General features: G+C 45.0%; 1 protein-coding gene across 4 annotated transcripts in view; it reads left to right on the forward strand.

The window, feature by feature from the left end:
• The first annotated feature begins 5,758 nt into the window (after positions 1 to 5,758).
• Positions 5,759 to 19,251, forward strand: part of Msra (methionine sulfoxide reductase A) — a 317,918-nt gene continuing 304,425 nt past the window's right edge. The window contains exon 1 of one of the 4 annotated variants that reach the window (XM_052191213.1): positions 5,759 to 6,036. In XM_052191213.1, coding sequence (XP_052047173.1) covers positions 5,901 to 6,036 — 136 coding nt within the window. In that variant the 5' untranslated portion in view covers positions 5,759 to 5,900. The remainder of the gene's footprint in view (positions 6,037 to 19,251) is intronic. The other 3 variants (XM_052191211.1, XM_052191214.1, XM_052191210.1) reach the window with 3 other exon arrangements.

A 19,251-nucleotide genomic window follows, 5' to 3' on the forward strand; every position in this document is an offset into this window, starting at 1 on the left:
ACAGGAGTATGTTTCCAGGCATAGCTCTAACACATGTGATTTAGGGGGCTGGATAGTTAGCTCAGGGGACAAGAGGACTTGGGTTTGGTTTCTAGAGCTCATATCAGGTGGTCTACCACTGCCTATCATTCCAGTTCCAGAACTTCTGATCTCTCTGGTCTACATGAGGGTCTGTATTCACGTGGCACACTGGTGAGGGGCCACTTGGCAGGAATCTGACATTGGCCAAGGACAAGCAAATGGGCTTCAGGCAGGAATCTGATATTAGGGCATAACAAGGAAGTGGTTTCAGGCAGGAATCTAATTTTAGGCTAGAACAAAGAAGTAGGCTTCAGGCATAAATATGACTTTGGGCTAGGACAGAAAAGTAGGCTCAGATATCTTGGTCATCCTGCTAAGCTCTTAGAAACAATGATCACGGAATGATCTCCGGATTTTTTATTGCCTTGCTTGTTTCTGGACTATTTATGTTTATTATGAAACAATCCTCAATGTACTACTAGCCCTTAATACTTGCATGTAATTAAAATGGCATAAAAGCAGATTGGGAGAAAAATAAACCTGCCTTCAGTCTCAGAATTGCCTTGGGTCATGCTGCAGCTTTGTCTAATTGTCTCTTTCTTTTCAATCCTTGCTCCTGCACCAGAGAACCTGTTGACTGACTGAGTGGGCTTGGTCAGTACACATAAACTTATGCAACCATGCAATACATACATATAAAAATAATAAATCTTCTAGCTAGGTGGTGGTGGCACACACCTTTAATTCCAGCATTCTGGAGGCAGAAGAAGCATACATTAGGAAGCTGCCAGTCAAAGCTCATGGTGTATGGGCTCATTCGGGACTCAGTCTAGCTTGGAGAAGGAGGGAGACTGAGGAGCAGTCGTCCTCTCTATAAAGGGGAGGAGGGTGTTCAACACTGCCCTTCTTGCAACTGCATCTTGGAGAGTGCATTGGTTGCCAAGCTCTGGTTCTCATAGGTCTCTGGTCCTCATGGTCAGCTATCAGGAAAGGAAACAACTTAGAAAGGGAGCTTGCCCCTTGCCTCTAAGGTCACGACCTTAGAGCTGTACAGAGCCACACCTCCCTTCTGGGACTGTCACTTCATCCCATGGCCACATCTAGTCATTCTCCCCTGGAAGGATAGGCCCAATTAGAACCTGGTGGCTCTGCTAGTTTGTAAACAAGAGGTGAAGGAATGGTGGGAGACAACATGCTTGCCTCTTGAGAAGGACCCTGAAGTGGGGTATTTTTACCTTTTACCCAAGTCATTCCCTTCTGTGTGCCACTCAGATCCAAACAACAAAGTCAGTGTTGAAGAACTGAGGCATTTATCTGAGTCAGGTCCACCCCAGCTTGTTTTTATTTTTTTTTTGTTTTTTTTTTTGTTTTTTTTTTTGTTTTTTTTTTTGTTTTGTTTTGTTAAGCTGTGCCCTTAAACTTGGAACTTGGGAACACTCAGATTTGAAGCCAAGGTTCTCCCTCTTAGTAGCTGTTTGGGCATCTTTCTGAACCTGAAGTTTCTTCACCTACAAAACTTTGAAAAGAACGAAGGTTAATGATAAAGCAAGCAGAGCTAACAGGAGCCTCCTGTTTTGTAATGAAGGCTATTCTTATTTCATCTTCCCCTTAAAAATTCAGTAAAATAATCCATGCAATTAATTAAATTCTTCAGACAGCCTTTGTATCTTCTGGAGACAGGCTGTATATAAAGCCACTTGGTTATAAGTATGCAAATGTAAATGTCACTTAAGCTTTTTGTTTATTCATTTATAAGGGTGTCTCTACTGAGGTAAGTGAAACCTTATCTGTGTGAGCATGCCAGGGAACCTTTGCTGTCTTTGCAGTTTAATAAAGAGTGGAGGTGACAGCCAAACGCAAGGCACTTGTTGGCTCAGGAGCACTTGCTCTGAGTCACTAGCCTTGTCTTCTTCAGAAGGCCCAAGTCCTCCATTTGCATGATCCCACTAATGCTTGGTCTGTGATGGGACACAGTTAGCTACCTCGTAAGCCAAGGAGGTTCTAGCAGAATCTATGAGTAGCTGTAATACGAATGCATAGTAAAATAAAAGAGCCAAACACTGACACTGGTGACCATGAAACAAGTATGTTTTCATTAGGGAAGTAGTATGTATTGCTCTTCCTTAGATAACAATCACCTTCCTAATCCATGCTAGATGAACATGCTTTTGTGTGTTGATTCTATGAAAGAATTCATAGAATGATTCATGAACGATTCATAGAATCAACACACAAAAGCATTTTCTTTCATTTTTTTAAAATTTTTATTGTTTTTTGGTTTGGATACAGAGCTCATGTAGCTCAGGCTGGCCTCAAATCACTGTACAGCTGAGGCCAGCCTTGCACTCTTGCCTCCTGTGATGGTTTGAATAGGTATGATCCCCGTAAAGTCATATGTTGAATGCTTGGTCCATGGGAAGTAGCACGGCTAGGAGGTGTGGCCTTGTTGGGGTCAGTGCATCCTGTGAGGGTGGGCTTTGAGGTCTCCTATGCTCAAGTATGGAACTCCATCTCCTTCTGCTACCTGCGGACCAAGATGTGGAACTCTCAGCTACCTCTCTAGCACCATGTCTGCCTGGATGCTGCCATGCTTTGCACCATGATGATCAAGGATTAAACCTCTGAAACTGTAAGCTAGTGCCAGTTTACCTTTATGAGTTGCCTTAGTCACAGTGTCTCTTGACAGTAATAGAAATCCTAACTAAGGTACCTCCACTTCCCAAATACTGGGGTTACAGACTTGCACCATCATGCTAGTTTTTCCTGTTGTGTGTGTGTTCAAGTTCATTTAATTACATGCTTGTTGAGACCAGAAGTCAACACTGGGTATCATTTCTTCATTCCTTGGTGTACCATCCATTTTATTGTATTTGTTTGTTTGTTTGTTTGTTTTTGAGGTAGGTCCTCCTGGCCTGGAGCTCATCAAGTAAGCTAACCAAATTGGCTGGGTAGTATGCCTCAGACATCTTCCTGTTTCTGCTTCCCCAGTCCTTGGGTTACAAGTATTAGGTCCAAAGTGGCACCCCCAAATGGCAATATTGATGACTGTCCTATAGAAGGACTTCAGCAAGGTAAGTAGTAAGATTGTTACCAGGTAAACAAGCTTAAAGGCAGGTTTCTGTTTACTAGAAAATCAGATCTAATGAAGGTTCTGTTTACCTGGAACCACCTTTAATCTTTTCCCAAAGCCAATTACCTCAGGCAAAGGCATCTAGTTCCTAATAAACACAGACAACCTATAATAGCTCAAAGATCTCTCCACCTTGCTGTCATATAAAACCTGCTTTTCTGCTAGTTTGTTTGTCTCTCTGCCTGCCCCAAGATACCCTTAGTTTGTTTGCTTGCCAATAAACCCTTCATTCTACCCATGGAGTGATCCAGTTTGGTGGTTTCATGCACCCTCATTTACAAGTGTGGCAACACACCCAGCATTTTTATGTAGGTTCTGGGCCTAGACTAAGGTCCCAGAAGAAAGAGCATGACTGAGCTCTCTTTTTAGCCCAGTCACTATGGAAGAAGAGCCAGGGACCTGCTTAGTGGAAGACTGTTTTCTTCTAGGTTGACGTATTTAAGAGAAATAAACAGGTTTTCTTGAACCTGTTGTGTTCTGAGATTCTTTGTTGTTGCAAAGAGAATGTGTACACTGTATTTTTTTTTTTTTGGTTTTTTTGGATTTGGTTTTTTTTGAGACAGGGTTTCTCTGTGTAGCCCTGGCTGTCCTGGAACTCACTCTGTAGATCAGGCTGGCCTCAAACTCAGAAATCCGCCTGCCTCTGCCTCACAAGTGCTGGGATTACAGGCGTGAGTCACCACTGTCCGGCTGTGTACTCTGTATCTTGAAGGGCATAAATTGTTAGAATTTTTCAAAAGGCTGAGTGTAATTAGGGTATAATTACAGCATGTGACAGTAAATATGGAGCTAGCTCAGAAGTGGTTGGAGTCTGAAGAAAAGCAAAGCCTAGTCTTGAAAATAGCATACTTATTTCTCTCCTCAAAAAACACATCTCAGAAATTTGGTATGGTGACCACAGCTTTAATCCCAGGATTTAGGAGGCAGAGGCATATGGGTCTCTGAATTCCTTGCCAGGGCTACATAGACAGACTTTGTAATGAACAAACAAGACAAGAAACAACTCGGCTAACACGGCTATCTTGTTAAATAAGGTTAAACTTGTATAAAGGAAACTTTAAAGAAACCTACTCTTTTCCTTGAAAATGTGTGCTTGCATGAGTGTAGCACAACCATCAGGGCCACAGAGAACATTTAAACAATGTACACAGAACCCTTCAAAATGTTTAAAGTAGGGCCAGAGAGATGGCTCAGCAGGTAAAGGCACCTCCCACCATCCTGATGTTCTGAGTTGGATTTCCAGGACCACAGGCAGGAAAGAAACTATAGGAAGAGATCCACTACTCTGAACAACAAAACTCTAAACATTGCTTTTATTTTTAAACTAATTTCCCCATAGTAGGTAAGTAGAATTGTATGTATTTTTATATATATCTTGCATACTGAATATTTATGGACTGTGGTTGGGGGGTACCTAACATTACACAAGTAGTTTCCCTTAACCTTACAAATTCTTCTGTTACACAGGATTTAGTTACGAAGTTTTTCTTGCATATTTCCCATGTTCAGTCAACCACAAAACAGAAGAAGCAAGTCAAGTGTGTATCAAAGGACAGTAAATTAGAAAGTATAATTTTTTTTTCTTTAGTGACCAGGCCCTCTTCAAGGATGGAGGGGACATCTTTAGATGGTTTCAGTCAAGGCCTTGTAGTGAGAACCTGCTTGGCATAATTTCACAGCAAAAGCAAGCGAGAAGTAAATTGTTGAGACAAGTTGGCTCAGGAGCCTTCTATATTATAAACACCTTAATCTGTTTAACGTTGTGTGTTGGGCAACATTCTAGGCAGTATACTAATCCTAGTCCTTATATTACAGTCCCACATGAACACAAAGTGGTAACTAATCCCATGGAGAAGCTTAGGTTCAAAGCTTCAAATCCCTGTGGGTGCTAATCTTCAGTTCCTTCCTCATGCGAGACTATCCGCCCATTTTGGCAGTGTGTAAACCAAAACCTCATACAGGACTTCTGAAATCACTCATCTGGTCCTAGCCACCTAAAGATTAAGGCTGGAGATTCGGTTTAGGAATATTCTCTCATAATTTCAGAAGTTAAGTCTGATCCGACTTCACCATTAACATCACATAAGCAGCGTTTAACAATGTATTTGTGCCTGCATTATTTATGGGCTGTGAGATGGGCTGAAGAATGTATTTATACATTCATACACACACACTATATATATATATATTTCATGTTGAGTACTTGATCCTTTGTGGTGTTGAGAATTATGCTTTGGTTTCACTTTGGTTTGATTTGACCTATCAAGATTGTTCCGAGCTGGGCGTGGTGGCGCACGCCAGTAATCCCAGCACTTGGGAGGCAGAGGCAGGCGGATTTCTGAGTTCGAGGCCAATCTGGTCTACAGAGTGAGTTCCAGGACAGCCAGGGCTACACAGAGAAACCCTGTCTCAAAAAACCAAAAAAAAAAAAAAAAGATTGTTTCGATAGAAACAGATAAATTTCCTAACTGTACATAACTGTACATCTATCCACCCTCTTATAGGTCTGCCTTTCTTCTAGCTCACTGCCTTTGTATGCATACACATTGATTTCCCTTTTCTACTTTGTGGTTGAGTGAGTACATCGCACCCGGAACCCTGGCTGCGGAGGTGGGGAATCGGCAGGAACTCTAACACCCCGCGGTGGCGCCCAGCCAGCATAAATTTTGGCCCGTGCCGCTTCACGTACTCTGGGAACTTTGTCCCTCAGAGGCCTGGAGGTCAGCCCCGCGAGACGGACACGCCGCCCATGCTCTCCGCCTCCAGAAGGGCTCTCCAGCTCCTCTCCAGCTCCAACCGGGTACGGAGAATGGGAGACTCAGCTTCGAAAATCATCAGCGCGGATGAAGCTTTGCCGGGTCGAACCGAGCCGATCCCCGTAGCAGGTAAGGCGGCACGGCTGCTGAGCATGCGCGTGGAGCCTGCGCACAGCGCCCTCCCGGAAGAAGACGTGCAGGGCCGCGGGCGGGTCCCAAGTCGGGGTCTGCGCGTGCGCGAAGAAGCAGCACCCCCCCCCTCCACCTCCCGCTCAGCGGGGCAGTCTCCTGCCTGCGTGCTTCTCTTTGTTTGAGTCTCCTCTGAAAGAATCTACCATTAGGATTGACCCAGCTGGTTTGCAGGTCTGCAGCTTCATATTTAGGGCTAGTAAAGTATGGTGGGAGCCCAGCCTTAGTCTTCCTTCTCACCTAGGCCTCTAGGAGCGTCTAGTTGTGCCTGTTTGCGGAAGCACTGGAGGCAAACCTAGGCAAACCTAGGTTTTGATGTAGGATTTTAGGCCAGAGCTGGTTGCAAGACACCTCTCCATTTTGTAGTTATTTCAAGGGCATGCTGGTTGTCTCCCCCGTTTGCAGAAACTCCTTGTACTATGGATGACGCCTCTAAGAGGTGTCTATTCCCCTAAGCCCCAGGTGCACGTGCAAAGATCAGCTGATTACCTGTGTGACTCAGTTTTCTCCTTGCACCACTTAGGACCCAGGAGTTGAATTCAGATTGTAGCTCTTGTTGCCCTTTTACCTTGTCAGCCCCATTGTAACGTTTCTAGCCTCCACTTTTGGGAGTATTCATTCATCCTCAACAGGTTCTCACTGTCGCCCGTACAGAATCCAAGTCCACTTGGAAAGGGACCTGAATATTTTAGAAAGAGTGTTTGGGGACAAAGAGGACGATTTACTTGAAGCTAGCAAGACCAGAAGGTGGCCAGATAAACTTGTTTTTCAGGCTCCTTTTATCTTTAGGCAGAGAGGGTTAGGGACAGGGGTTTAGTCGAGGAGCTGACAAATCATTGTAGATTTCTAAGTATCTAGTTTAGAGCCAGGCATCATAAACCTGGTGGCTGGTGATCCATTGACCTGACCTCTAATCACAAGGCTACTGGATACTTCTGTGGACAGTAGAAATATCTTATCTTGATCTCTTCAGACTTGAAAGGGGAGAGGAGAGGCTAGGAGATTTTGCTAAGCCATTAACCTTGTGCTGCTCAGTTCAAACAAACGTTCCTTAAGTGCAAAGTAGAAATACAGTTGAATACAACATGGAGGTTTTGATGCTGAGTTTTCTTAGAACCATAAATGCAGTCACAGACAACACATCCCAGGGGTTATCTGTAGCAAAGAAGGAGGGAGACTTCTGAGACGTTATGCAGCTGCACAGCCTCCAAACTTAATGATTTTTTTAAAAGTCAAGTATACGGGAAGCATGGGCAGCCATCTTGTGTTATGTCTCCTAGTCACATGTCAGGCTGGAGTATCTCTGGTAGGGAGAACTCTAAGGTAACTTGAGAGCACGAGTTGCTTAGGGTTGCCTTTGGTTCCAGCAGCACTGTGCCTCACTGTGCCTTAGGAGTGTTGGTGACCATGGTGAATACGAAAGTCTTCATATTCCTAGTTTGAAAGTTACATCCTTCTCCATTGCAGCTTCTGCCCTCCTCCTGTCTCTGTGTCATCCATTAAGTCTGTTGTTCTCTGTACCTGATTCTCTCAAGAGCCCTGTGGCCAGTGGGGTCCCTTTTAGATGACAAGGCCCATCTGTTTAGGATTGCTTTGCCTAGTCCCAGGTGTGCACTGTCACCAAATGCTTTTGCAGCTAAACTGGTCATCTCTACTTCAGTTTCTCCTTCTTTGTATTCTGTAAGATGGCTGTACCCTTTTATCAGCTGCAGCTTAGTGGCAGATTTACATTTTGCAAGAAGATTCAAACCTTCAAGCCTTTTTAGTGTTTCTTTCCTCTGGGCCACCTCGAATGGATGGGAACCGGAGCGGGCTTGGGTAACTGGCCACTGCTTACGTGCTTACTTGGTAGCACGCCAGATTGATAAGGCCGCTAGAGATGTGCAAAGAAGCAAGAAGAATCAGGGATAAGATGTTTGTCAAGACGGCATGTCAGGTCTGTGGGGAACTTGGTATTGGGACAGCTAGGGAGACCTGTGGGGTTAGGCTGATGCTATTTCTAGTCATCACGCCTTAAAAAAAGTTAAATCCCAAGCAGACAGAATGGTAATAGCCCACACTTATTGGTATATTACGCACCGCACCAGGCACCATAGGAAACTACATTAATACATTTAATTTTCACAACAATGCAATGATGCATTAGCCATCATTATCCCCATAATGGGTGTGGAAACAAGCTAAGGAGGTCAGATAACGTATCCAAGGTCACACAGTGGGGCTGGTAGATGCACAATGCTCTAGCCTTTCTGATCTAACCACTCTTCCCATGCTGTTTATATGAATGCATGCGAATATGTTGCTTTTGATATAGTTTTAATGTGCATATAGGTTGGTTTTGAACTCACTGTCTAACCCTTGCTGGCTTTGAACTCTCAGTAGTCTGTCTTCCTGCTGTAGTCTCCTGAATGCCAGGATCATGAATGCTCTCTTTAGTTACGAGCAAAAAAATGGAATGAATGTGAGAAAAGGAGAGTTTCTTTATAATTGTCGTATGAGGAAGGCCTTTGCATGCACAGCTAGAAAATCAAGAGACTGGTAATTAGATTACATTAAAAGTCTGTGTGGGGCTGGAGAGATGGCTCGGTAATTAAGAGCACTGGCTGCTCTTCCAGTGGACCTGAGTTCAGTTCCCAGCACTTACATGGTGATTCACTACCATTTACAACTCCAGTTCCAAGGGATCTGACACCTTCTTCTGGCATCTGGGAGCGCCCCATGTGTACAGTGCACAGACTTACATGCAGATAAAACACCCATACACATTGAATAATTAAAAAAAAAATCACACGAGCAAAGTCAGAAGACAGCCTAGGGTATAGCAGCAGGTACCCAAAGGCAAGAACTAGTTTCCCCAGTAGATTAGAAACTTCTAGAATTTTGTAAGAAAAATGCCACAGTGATCACAAGTCAGGCAAAGGTTTTGAACACTTTATCTCCAAAGAAAGTGTAGTTGATTTTTAAACACATAAAAATGTTCAAGTTCACTCAGTGAGGAAACTGCAAATACCAGTTTTCCTTTTTCAGATTGGCAAAAATCCAGAAACAGAGATCCACTCTGCTGGGGGCTGGGGGGGGGGCGTGGAGAGGAGAAGAGAGGAGAGGAGAGACAGAGAGAGACAGAGAGAGAGACACACAGAGAGAGGCAGGCAGAACTCTTGTGTTAGATGGTATCAGCTGGCTCCACTCTTATGGAAGAGAACGTGGCTGCATCTACCAAAAATTTAAATGCACATTTACCTTAGAACTCAGGAATTCAATTTCTGGGAATTTGCCTTCCAGATTTGCTCACACACACAGACGCCAAATGAGGACTGCACTAGGCTGTTGGCTGCAGCTTCATCTGCAGCAGCAGGATTGGAAGCCTCACAGGTGCCCATCAACAGGGACTAGTTAAATGAATGGTGGGTCAGCCTCAAGAGTGCAGCATGCGGGCAGAAAAGATGGGGCGTCTCTAGGAACAGAGAGACTGCCAAGATGCAGGAACTGCAAAGGCCAGGTCAGATCAGCGTGCTGACTCCTGTGTGGACAAGGTGCAAGCTACTAGTCTGCACGCCCGAGGAAGCCGAGAAAGGCAAGACTGGATTTGGGCTGTGCCATGAGATGCGGACGGTTGGCTGTTTCGGCTTTACACTTTGTGTTGTTTTAAACAACCTGCTTTGTCTAATGTGGCTTTGTTGTTGAATTAAGCTGCTACTTTGAAAATGGTCTCTGCTGTTTTTAGTCCAACCAGCCACCTTTCTGTCATCCTTTGTCATACTTCAACTTAAAAAAAAATTGCTCTCTTTTTCTTGTCAAATATATATATATTCCCCCAACTTGCTTTTGTAATCAAAATCTACATTTTGGCGTGCTTTTTTTTTAAACCTCTAAATTTAGAGGGTGAAATTGGAATAAGTTAATCCAAGTCATTTTACATTTCATAAATATTCATTTTTATTGAAGCGTCGATTGTGGTGGCATGATTTATACAAAGGAAGGACCTTTGGGGACGGATTCCTTCCACTGTGGTGTAGAAGGCATTATGTGTTTCTTTTATGTGACTAGTGTACATAGATTCTTAAAAAAGAAAACGATAGGAAGCTGTTCTCCTTTTTAAAAAAAAATTCCCTAGTGTGTGATTAATTTCTAAATTGTAGGACGTGGAACTGTTATTTTTCTTCTCGCATCCTGCCCAGAGCTCTTAGATTGTTTTACTCTCTCTTCCAGAACCTTCTGTTTCCTTGCCGCACCCGCTGGGGAAAGGCATTTCCCACCTCCCACCTTCTGATCTTTACCTCCCTCCCCTGCCTCTTTTCCCACCAGGCCCCCACAGGAGCCCATCTTCTGCCTGACAGGAATCAGTGTTCCGCCTCTGCGGTCGCCCACGTGATCATATCCTTGCGGATTTCCACTCTGATCTTTTGATTTATTTCTTCATTAAATGCTTGCATAGGTAAAGTGTTGTATTTCCCACTATTCCTTGTTTTACCCTTTCTTCAAAATTTGCCTGGCTTGAATTCTGTTTCTCCTGTAAGCCAGCCCCTCCCCCCAGGGGCAGAAGTGAAGGCTTTCATCTCCACTGGACAGACCCTTGTGAGCTACTTCAGACTCTTTCCCATTGACTCTCTCATTGCTGCTTAGATGTGCTGCTGCCCAGTTACCAAATCTGTGCCTTATCTTTCTATGCAGTAATGAGCTCCCGGAGAGAGAGGCTGTGTCACTCCTGGAGGGAGCCCTGTGCTCCCTGCTCAGGTCTATAGTACATTCTAAAGGAGGATGCTCACACTAGACACTCAGTAATACAGACTTACAGATGCTGGGCAGAGAATGGTTAATGTCTGAAAACAAATAAAGAAAAGATGGCCTTTCCGTGTGTCCATCATGTGAGCACTGGCTTGTAAAGATGCCAGTGCAGCCAATTCTTTGTCTTGTCCGTGCTCTAAGTTGTTGCTCCAGCACTGGATCTGAGCCAGTTTCTTTTCTTTTTTTGGGGGTGGGGTGGGTTGGGTTGGGGGTGATTTGAGACAGGTTTTCTCAGTATAGCCCTGGCTATCCTGGAACTTACTCTGTAGACCAGGCTGGCCTCGAACTCAGAAATCTACCTGCCTCTGTCTCCCAAGTGCTGGGATTAAAGGTGTGCACCACCACTGCCCACTGAGCCAGTGTCTTTACACTTACTTATGGTAAGCTTTACGTTGGCCAGGATGAAGGGCAGGTTCCCCTATCTCTGAACCCTGAGCAGAGACTTTCTAGGTCCCTGCAGCAGGCGTGTGTGTGTGTGTGTGTGTTGTGTGTGTGTGTGTGTGTGTGTGTGTATGTGTGTGTGTGCACAGTACTATCAGATGGGCCTGGAGCTGCATCTCTGCTTGGGGTGGGGCAAGGGGAAATCATGGGAGAAGGGAGGGTGAGGACAACTCTCTCGGTCTCTGGGAACCTGGATGGGTGAAAAGGTGGTAGGCTAGGCACAGGTTTTGAGGAGATACCAAGCTTAGCAAGCACAGTGTGGAGGAGGCTTCTTCGTTGAGGTGTTCTTCATTCTCGCCTCTCCACAGGGGCTTCTAGTAGATGGCTGTCTCCTTTCTGGCCCCTGCCCCTCTCTGGCCCTGCCACCCTGAGCTATCTAAAACATCCAATGATGGCTGGGATACTGGATTTTGCAGGGTGTGGTGAGGATGGGGAGGGATGTTATAATCTCAAAGATGCTCTTCCAGCTTTCTCCCTCATAAGCTCCTCCTGGGTCAGAGACTCACTGTAACCACTCTGTGTGACTTGTAGCACTAGACAGTGAACTGCTTAGTGACAGGGGTTTTCTAACTACTTGGGTCTGGGACACTATAGGACAACAATTACTTGTTGGGTAACGTGCTGTGTGCGAGGGACCACGGGAACAGTGTGAGGTATAATAAGAACATACATGAGATATATTATTTGTTGTGACTAGCAAGTAGTGGAGAAATGGCACAGTGAAGGCTGAGGACGTGGCTCTGTGGGTAAGGTGCTGGCTCTACAAGCATGAGGGCATGGGTTCAGATCCCCAGCACCAATGTGAAGAGCTGATGTGACTTTGCACATATATCCCAGCACTTGTGAAGAGCCTGAGGGCTTACAGGCCAGCAGGGTAGCCAGCCAATGAACTCCATATTTAGTGAAATATTCTGTTCCCCAAAACAAGATGAAGATGAAGGAGAAATCCACCTGATGCTGTACTCTGGCTCCTACATGAGCATGTACATGCCTGCAGTTACACCTGTACATACATGCTATGCTTGCACACTCATGTCCTCTGGCTCCTACATGAGCATGTACATGCCTGCAGTTACACCTGCACATACATGCTATGCTTGCACACCATGTCCTCTGGCTCCTACATGAGCATGTACATGCCTGCAGTTACACCTGCACATACATGCTATGCTTGCACACTCATGTCCTTTGGCTCCTACATGAGCATGCACATGCCTGCAGCTGTACCTGCACATACATGCTATGCTTGCACACTCATGTTCTCTGGCTCCCCCATGCATATGCACATGCCTGCAGCTGCACCTGCACATACATGCTATGCTTGCACACTCATGTTCTCTGGCTCCCCCATGCATATGCACATGCCTGCAGCTGTACCTGCACATACATGCTATGCTTGCACACTCATGTCCTCTGGCTCCCCCATGCACATGCACATGCCTGCAGCTGCACCTGCACATACATGCTATGCTTGCACACTCATGTTCTCTGGCTCCCCCATGCATATGCACATGCCTGCAGCTGCACCTGCACATACATGCTATGCTTGCACACTCATGTTCTCTGGCTCCCCCATGCATATGCACATGCCTGCAGCTGCACCTGCACATACATGCTATGCTTGCACACTCACACCTGCCAGAATGAGCAGTGATGACAACTGAACTGAAAAAGTCTGGACAGACAGGGTGTCGAGTTGCTGGGCTCCATGGAACTGGATTTTACACCACATCTGAAAACATTACTGGGTACATGGAATTTCTGCAGCTAGGGGGAAGTAGCCCCAGTCGGAGTGGACCATGCCACTTTCCCTGTGACACAATGACATTTATTGGCCTCCATATCCCCTTTCCTGCTCAGGGAATTAGCCCAGGGTTGGCTTCTTCCACGCTGATTTAGAGGTTGAGCACTGTGGGATTCCCAGTGAGCAGAGGGGTGTCCGCATTCTGCAGTTCCGTCTTCTTGCTGTATGTTCATCCCCTTGTCATGTCTCAGTCCTAATGGCAGTAGGAATCTGGGAGTGTGGCTCCATCGCCCTTCCTTGTCCTCTGCTTTCTGTCCTCGCCCTGATGCCTGGCTGTTTCATGGCATCAGCTGCCTTCACCTCTGTGTGGCTCTGGGAGTCCACATGGCACTCTGTGAACACTGCTTCCCATTTCCCAGTACTCATGAGATGTGGAGATCTTGCTGTAACAGGATTTGTGGGTGCTGTGGTGACTCTGCACTCAGTAATAGAACCCACTTTCCCTTTCACAGGAGATACTGGGTGTGTCTACTGTCCATCCCTCTTACTGGCCCTCTTCTGGTGTTTCTCTTTGTGGAGAAGATAGCTTTACTGTCCTGTGTTTTGCATTCAGTCTTAGATATTTTTGTCCCTGTATATTTTGAACCCCTAGGATGCTGACAGTGCCCTTTTGGTAGAAACAGACCTTTGTCTTCTAGCTACTGACTTACTAGATGCTCTGTGTAAACACGTTCCCTTTGGTAAGATGCCTGACAGTGTTGGCTTGGTATGGGGTCAGAAGAAAATCTCCTTTGTAAGCTGGTCTTGCCATGAAAGGCAACAAAGTTGTTACCAGTGCAAGGAAGACATGGGCCTTTTATGATGTCTCTTCTAGGCCCTCCTTTCTTCTCTTCTCTCTTTTTATATTTATTTAATTTTGGTAGTGGGGACAGTCTTACTCTGTTGCCTAGACTGACCTCAGACTTACTGTGTAGCTCAGGCTAGTCTTGAACTCATAGTGATCCTCCTGCCTCCACCTCCTCAGTACTGGGATTAATAGGCATGAGCCACTATAGTGGCTACACTATTTAGCTACACTGCTTTGGCTCCCAGCAGGTTGCGCATGCGTACCCACCCAGGAGCAATCTGGATTTGCAAATAAAAGACACACACACACACACACACACACACACCCCGGTTAATTTTTGACATGCCGTGACTTGCTCAAAGGCTGGGCACTCTCAAACCTTGCCCTGCTAGCTAATGCTCCCCTTCAGTGCTCCTGAGACTCTGAAACCTTCCCCTATTATCCCAAGTTCAATCAGGGAAGTGGCTAGTGGCACTTACCAGAATTCTTACATGGCTGGTTGGCTTTCTCGCCTGTAGCTCTTACATCCCATCCTTTTCATCTGAGTCTTGGTGATATTCTGTCTTCCTTTCTTCCAGTTCTTCGCCCATGCAAATCTAAAGATCCCCCTCAGTCTGCCTGCCCAGCCACTGGCTGTTGGCTGTTTATTGATCAATCAAAAACCTACTGGGGACAGAACTTTGAGTTTGGGCATACAGGTTCCCAATTTTGGGGGCCAGATTAATTAGTTGGTTCATTGGAACCAATCCCCAACAAGCCACCATGCCTAGTTTGGTTCCTTATATTTCTCTTGGTTTTCTGGGGGTGTATCTGGAGAATCACAGTAGGGTTTATTCCTGATCTTCTACCTTTCTTGAATGAGTTTATTAAATTCACACTATGCAATAGCAAAGGCTGTCTGTTGGAGATGATCTAATGAAGCATTTTAGTGACTACATTGCCATAGCATTTTAGAAGATGAAAAATAAAGCATATATATATGTTACCAAAGTAAAGTGATGTCAGTGTTGCATTCACCTTTGTAAGATTTTCATATTTTACTTTTGATTAAAAATATTTATATGTACTATCAGGTAATTAATAGATTGCTTGGGCCAAATGCAATACTAAAAGTTAAGCATAGTATTGTTCAAGTGAATGTGGGGCTGTGGGCTATGAAAGGTATCCTGGTTCCTGGTTGAGCTAAGGCTAGGACCCCCCCCCCCCCCACACACACACAACCCTACCCCTACCCTCCCCACCCCTGCATGACCCTGAAGGGTAACTAACTATAAGCATCTCACTTGTTCCTGGCATGAGGCTGCAGCCCTCCATAGATTTGTGGCCATCAGTCATGTAGGGGCAACGCCCCAAGACCCTCCACATGTAGAGGATGTGACCACAGGTTGCATAAGCTCCAGAGCCTCATCCATTTTAATGAGGTACCTAAAGGATTGGAGACTTAGACAATAAACTCTCCTTCCTAGACACTGCAAGAAGTATTTAACCTCAGGCCTGCCCTGAGAAATGGGGTATGGTTTTATTCATCCACTTTCTGCCATGACAATAAATGCCTTAAAACCATGGAGTGTCTCTTTTCATCAAGATCCACCATGGGGAGCCATGGAGAAGGCTCTTTGCCTATAGAGCTATCTCCTGTAGGAGGCCTCTCTGTGCTCCCAGCCACTGTCGCCACCAAGCCAAGCTCAAGCCAACTGCTGAAAAGCCAAAGACTCCCCCTCACCCCCGCCCCCCCAGGACCAGCCAGAACTCCCTTCTTTCCCCCTCAGCTTGGGGCTGGATCCCAGCCTGTAGCCCCTACTCCATTCTAAGCTCTCCTGCAGCATCCATCAGCACCTGGGTGTCTGAGAACCTGAGAACCAGATGGTCCTCACCTTGCCACAGGCCTGGGAACCCCTGAGCCAATTCTGCTGTCCCTATCCTCAGAATGTGCTCCCCGTCCCTAGAGGAGTGTCCTGGGGCTGCCCTAAGGCCTGGCACCCACCTGGTGACAGCATGGGGTAAGCGTGGTCAAAACTCCCATGTCCTGCCTCCTTGAGAGACTGAGCCCTGTGGCAGAGAGGCTATGGGACCCCATTAACTCTATAAATGAGGACATTGGTTATTCTTTAGCCCACTGGGAAAAAAAGGATGTTTGGAGAGATGGTACTCAAAGGGAAGCCTCATGGAAATAAAATGAGGGAATTCACAGCCAGAGAAATGAAGCCCAATTAAAGAATCTTAATGTACTGAGAAGAAACCAGGTTATTGTTTGTGGAATGGGATTGCCTGCTTGGCCAGTGTACCCCCTATCCTCCCTCCTCCATGAAAATACCAACCAACCAACCAACCAACCAACCAACCAATCAACCCAACAACAATAACAACAACAACAACAACAACAACAACAACAACAACAACACTTGTATAACCTTCTCTCTCCTGAAGAAATGTTTCATACAGAGCCCTGAGACTTAGCAGCCAGCCTTGTGCATGGTGTGGGTGTAGCTCACTCTCACTCTTGCACACTGAGATGTGTGCACCAGCCTGAGTAAAGCTGCCTGGTTCCTGCACCCACCTGGGATTGTGGGGTTACCAGCCATGGGCAGTAAGGCCAGGTGCACTTCAGGCACAGACACAGGCTGTACAGGACCTAGGACTACCCCATGCTGCCGATGGCTGCAGATTCCACAAGGGGAAGTTTTGTTCACAGACAGCTGGCTGACTCCAAAAGTGGTGGTATAGACTCCATTAAAGACAAAAGAAAACATAAAGATATCATCTTCTTTCCCTCCCTTTTCTTCCTTCTTCTCTTTCCTCTTCTTCTTCCTCCTCCTCTAGCTTTATTGCCCTTCTAGGAAGTTACATGGGTTTGCTTCAGTATTTGGCAGAAAAGGATGCTGTTGTTCACTGTTTTCAGATTAGGAATTGTCATTTATAGATTGACTTCAGTGACATGTCTTTGGTTCAGTACTGAGCATTCCTTACTGAATAATTGTTCTAGCTTGGGAATGTATTCTGAGTATTAGTTCTTTGTTATATAGGTGGCTTTTGCATGTGTTTTCTTCTACCAGGCATGTTCAACCTGTGGCCCATGAGCCACTTGCATCCCAGGGTGCTGTGGGTGCAGCTTGACATGTTTGTAGGTGACGTCACACTGACGTGTGAGAAGGTTGGCATTCCAGGAGACTAACTTGCCTTGATTTCTTTCCATTAAGGCCATTTGCAGCATGACTTGTGGTTTTGATGAGTTCTGGTTTGGTGTATGCTTTTTGTGTTAGTCCTAAAAACTCTGTCTTGCCTTGGCCCCAAAGATCTTCCATGCATTACTTCTGAACTTTTTCTAACTTTAAGTTTGTATTTAAGGCATGATGCATTCTGAATTGATTTTGTTTCAGGCTAGGGTTGAAGTTGGGGCTTATGTTGTTAAGCAGGACAGCATAAACTCGCTGTCAGCCTCAGGTGAGGACCCCAGTTTCTTGGGAGACAGGAAAGATCACCATCATGCCCATGACCAGTAAAACACATCTGAACACCGACTATTACAAGTTAGTATCAGGCTCATCAAGTAAAATATAACAGTTAAGCTAGAGGTAGGATAATACTATTCTATGGAGCAGAGACATTGCAAGATCAGTGTCAGGAGCATATATATATCTCCATAGCCAGTCTGTCTTCCCTGGCTTCCCCCACAGGGCAGTTTGTTTATGAACTTCATTTTTATTCTGCAGTGAAAAGGCTGTGTCCCTTTCTGGTGGGTGACAGATAGTAGGGTTGTTCAGCTGTCATGGGACACACTTACTCAAGCAAAACAAAGAGCACAAGCTGAACTTGCATTATGGGAAGCTGTAGCAGAATCCTGGCACAGCCTGTGTAGGTAGAAGAATTTTAGGTTCCAGGTCTGTCCTTAGTGAGCATAGTGGGGAGGCTAGCTGGGTGCTGGACACTCCCTTTCTCAATAGTTTTGTTTGATCTGTTCATATTCAAGTGTATAGCAGATTTGCTGAATGCATCTTTGTTGATTTGGTTTTGTATTTGTTTCAAAATTATATATATAGAAAGCACACACCTATAACTCAAGCATGCCACAGGCAGGAAGGAGCAAGAAGATTGCAAGTTCAAGGCCACCCTAGGATAGCTACTTAATGAGTTTAGGTCAGCCTGGGCTACATAGCTAGATTCTGTTTAAAAAAATAAATAACTGTCACAAGCCACATGGCCATAGTTGTGAGGCTCTGTTTGTCGGTTTTTACTCCTTCCTACTTATCCGTGTATCTCTGTCAGTGCCAACTGTCTCTGCTACTATAACTGTAGATGGCTTTAATGCAGGGTAGACTGGCTCTTCCTACTTTATTATAATTTGTTAGATATAAGGCCTATGCTTTCTGTATGAAATTTAGAGTAATCTAATTGATAACTACACCAGTCCTCCAGTCCAGGCCACAGCTTGCCTCACGCTTATTCAGGCTTGGCTTGGTCTTCAGCTTTTGTTATTCCCAGTGCATAGAACTCAATATGTTTCAAACTTAAATTTTGCATACTCTCTGAAGTGTCTTTGATTTTGGTTTTCATGAATTCATGTTACTTTATGTGCTACACATGAATTTTTGGGTGCTAAGTTTGAGGATATTGGACCTTCAGCCTCACTGGCCTCTCTCATTAGCTCTAGGATTTTTAAAAAAAATTCCTTTTACAGACTTCTTCGCATTTTCTACACAGATAACATGTCATCTGGAAATATAGTTTTTAATCTGTGTACCCTTTGCTTCTTTTTCTTACATTGTTACAATGATGAAACTTCCAATACTGTGTCTTTCCCCCATCTTAGGCACCAAAAGGTCAGATCATCTCTAAGGTGTCATTAAGCACGCAGTGGCTCCAGGTTTTTGCAGTTCTGATTTGCAGTCATTCCATTCTCCCGTCATCCTCCTGAGAGTCTTTTCTAGATGCGTCTTCTACCATCTTTTTATTAGGAGTGCTACACTGAAACACATGCATGCTTGACTTTGTTTGTTTTTGTTATTGTTGTCTATGCATGTTTCTGGAATTTAATGACAGAACTGAGTAGCTTTTGATTCTGGAAGCCTGAGCTGAAGCATTTACCATTTAGCCTTCTGCAGAAAAGGACTTTTTTTTTTTTAAGATTTATTTATTATATATAAGTACACTGAAGCTGTCTCCAGACACTCCAGAAGAGGGAATCAGATCCCATTACAGATGGTTGTGAGTGACCATGTGGTTGCTGGGATTTGAACTCAGGACCCTCGGAAGAATAGTCAGTGCTCTTACCTGCTGAGCTATCTCTCCAGCCCAGAAAAGGACTTTTGAAGACTTCACAGTTTCAGAAACTCATCCTGGT

This window comes from Apodemus sylvaticus, chromosome 8 (assembly GCF_947179515.1).
Source record: "Apodemus sylvaticus chromosome 8, mApoSyl1.1, whole genome shotgun sequence".
In the NCBI taxonomy this organism is placed as follows: domain Eukaryota; kingdom Metazoa; phylum Chordata; class Mammalia; order Rodentia; family Muridae; genus Apodemus; species Apodemus sylvaticus.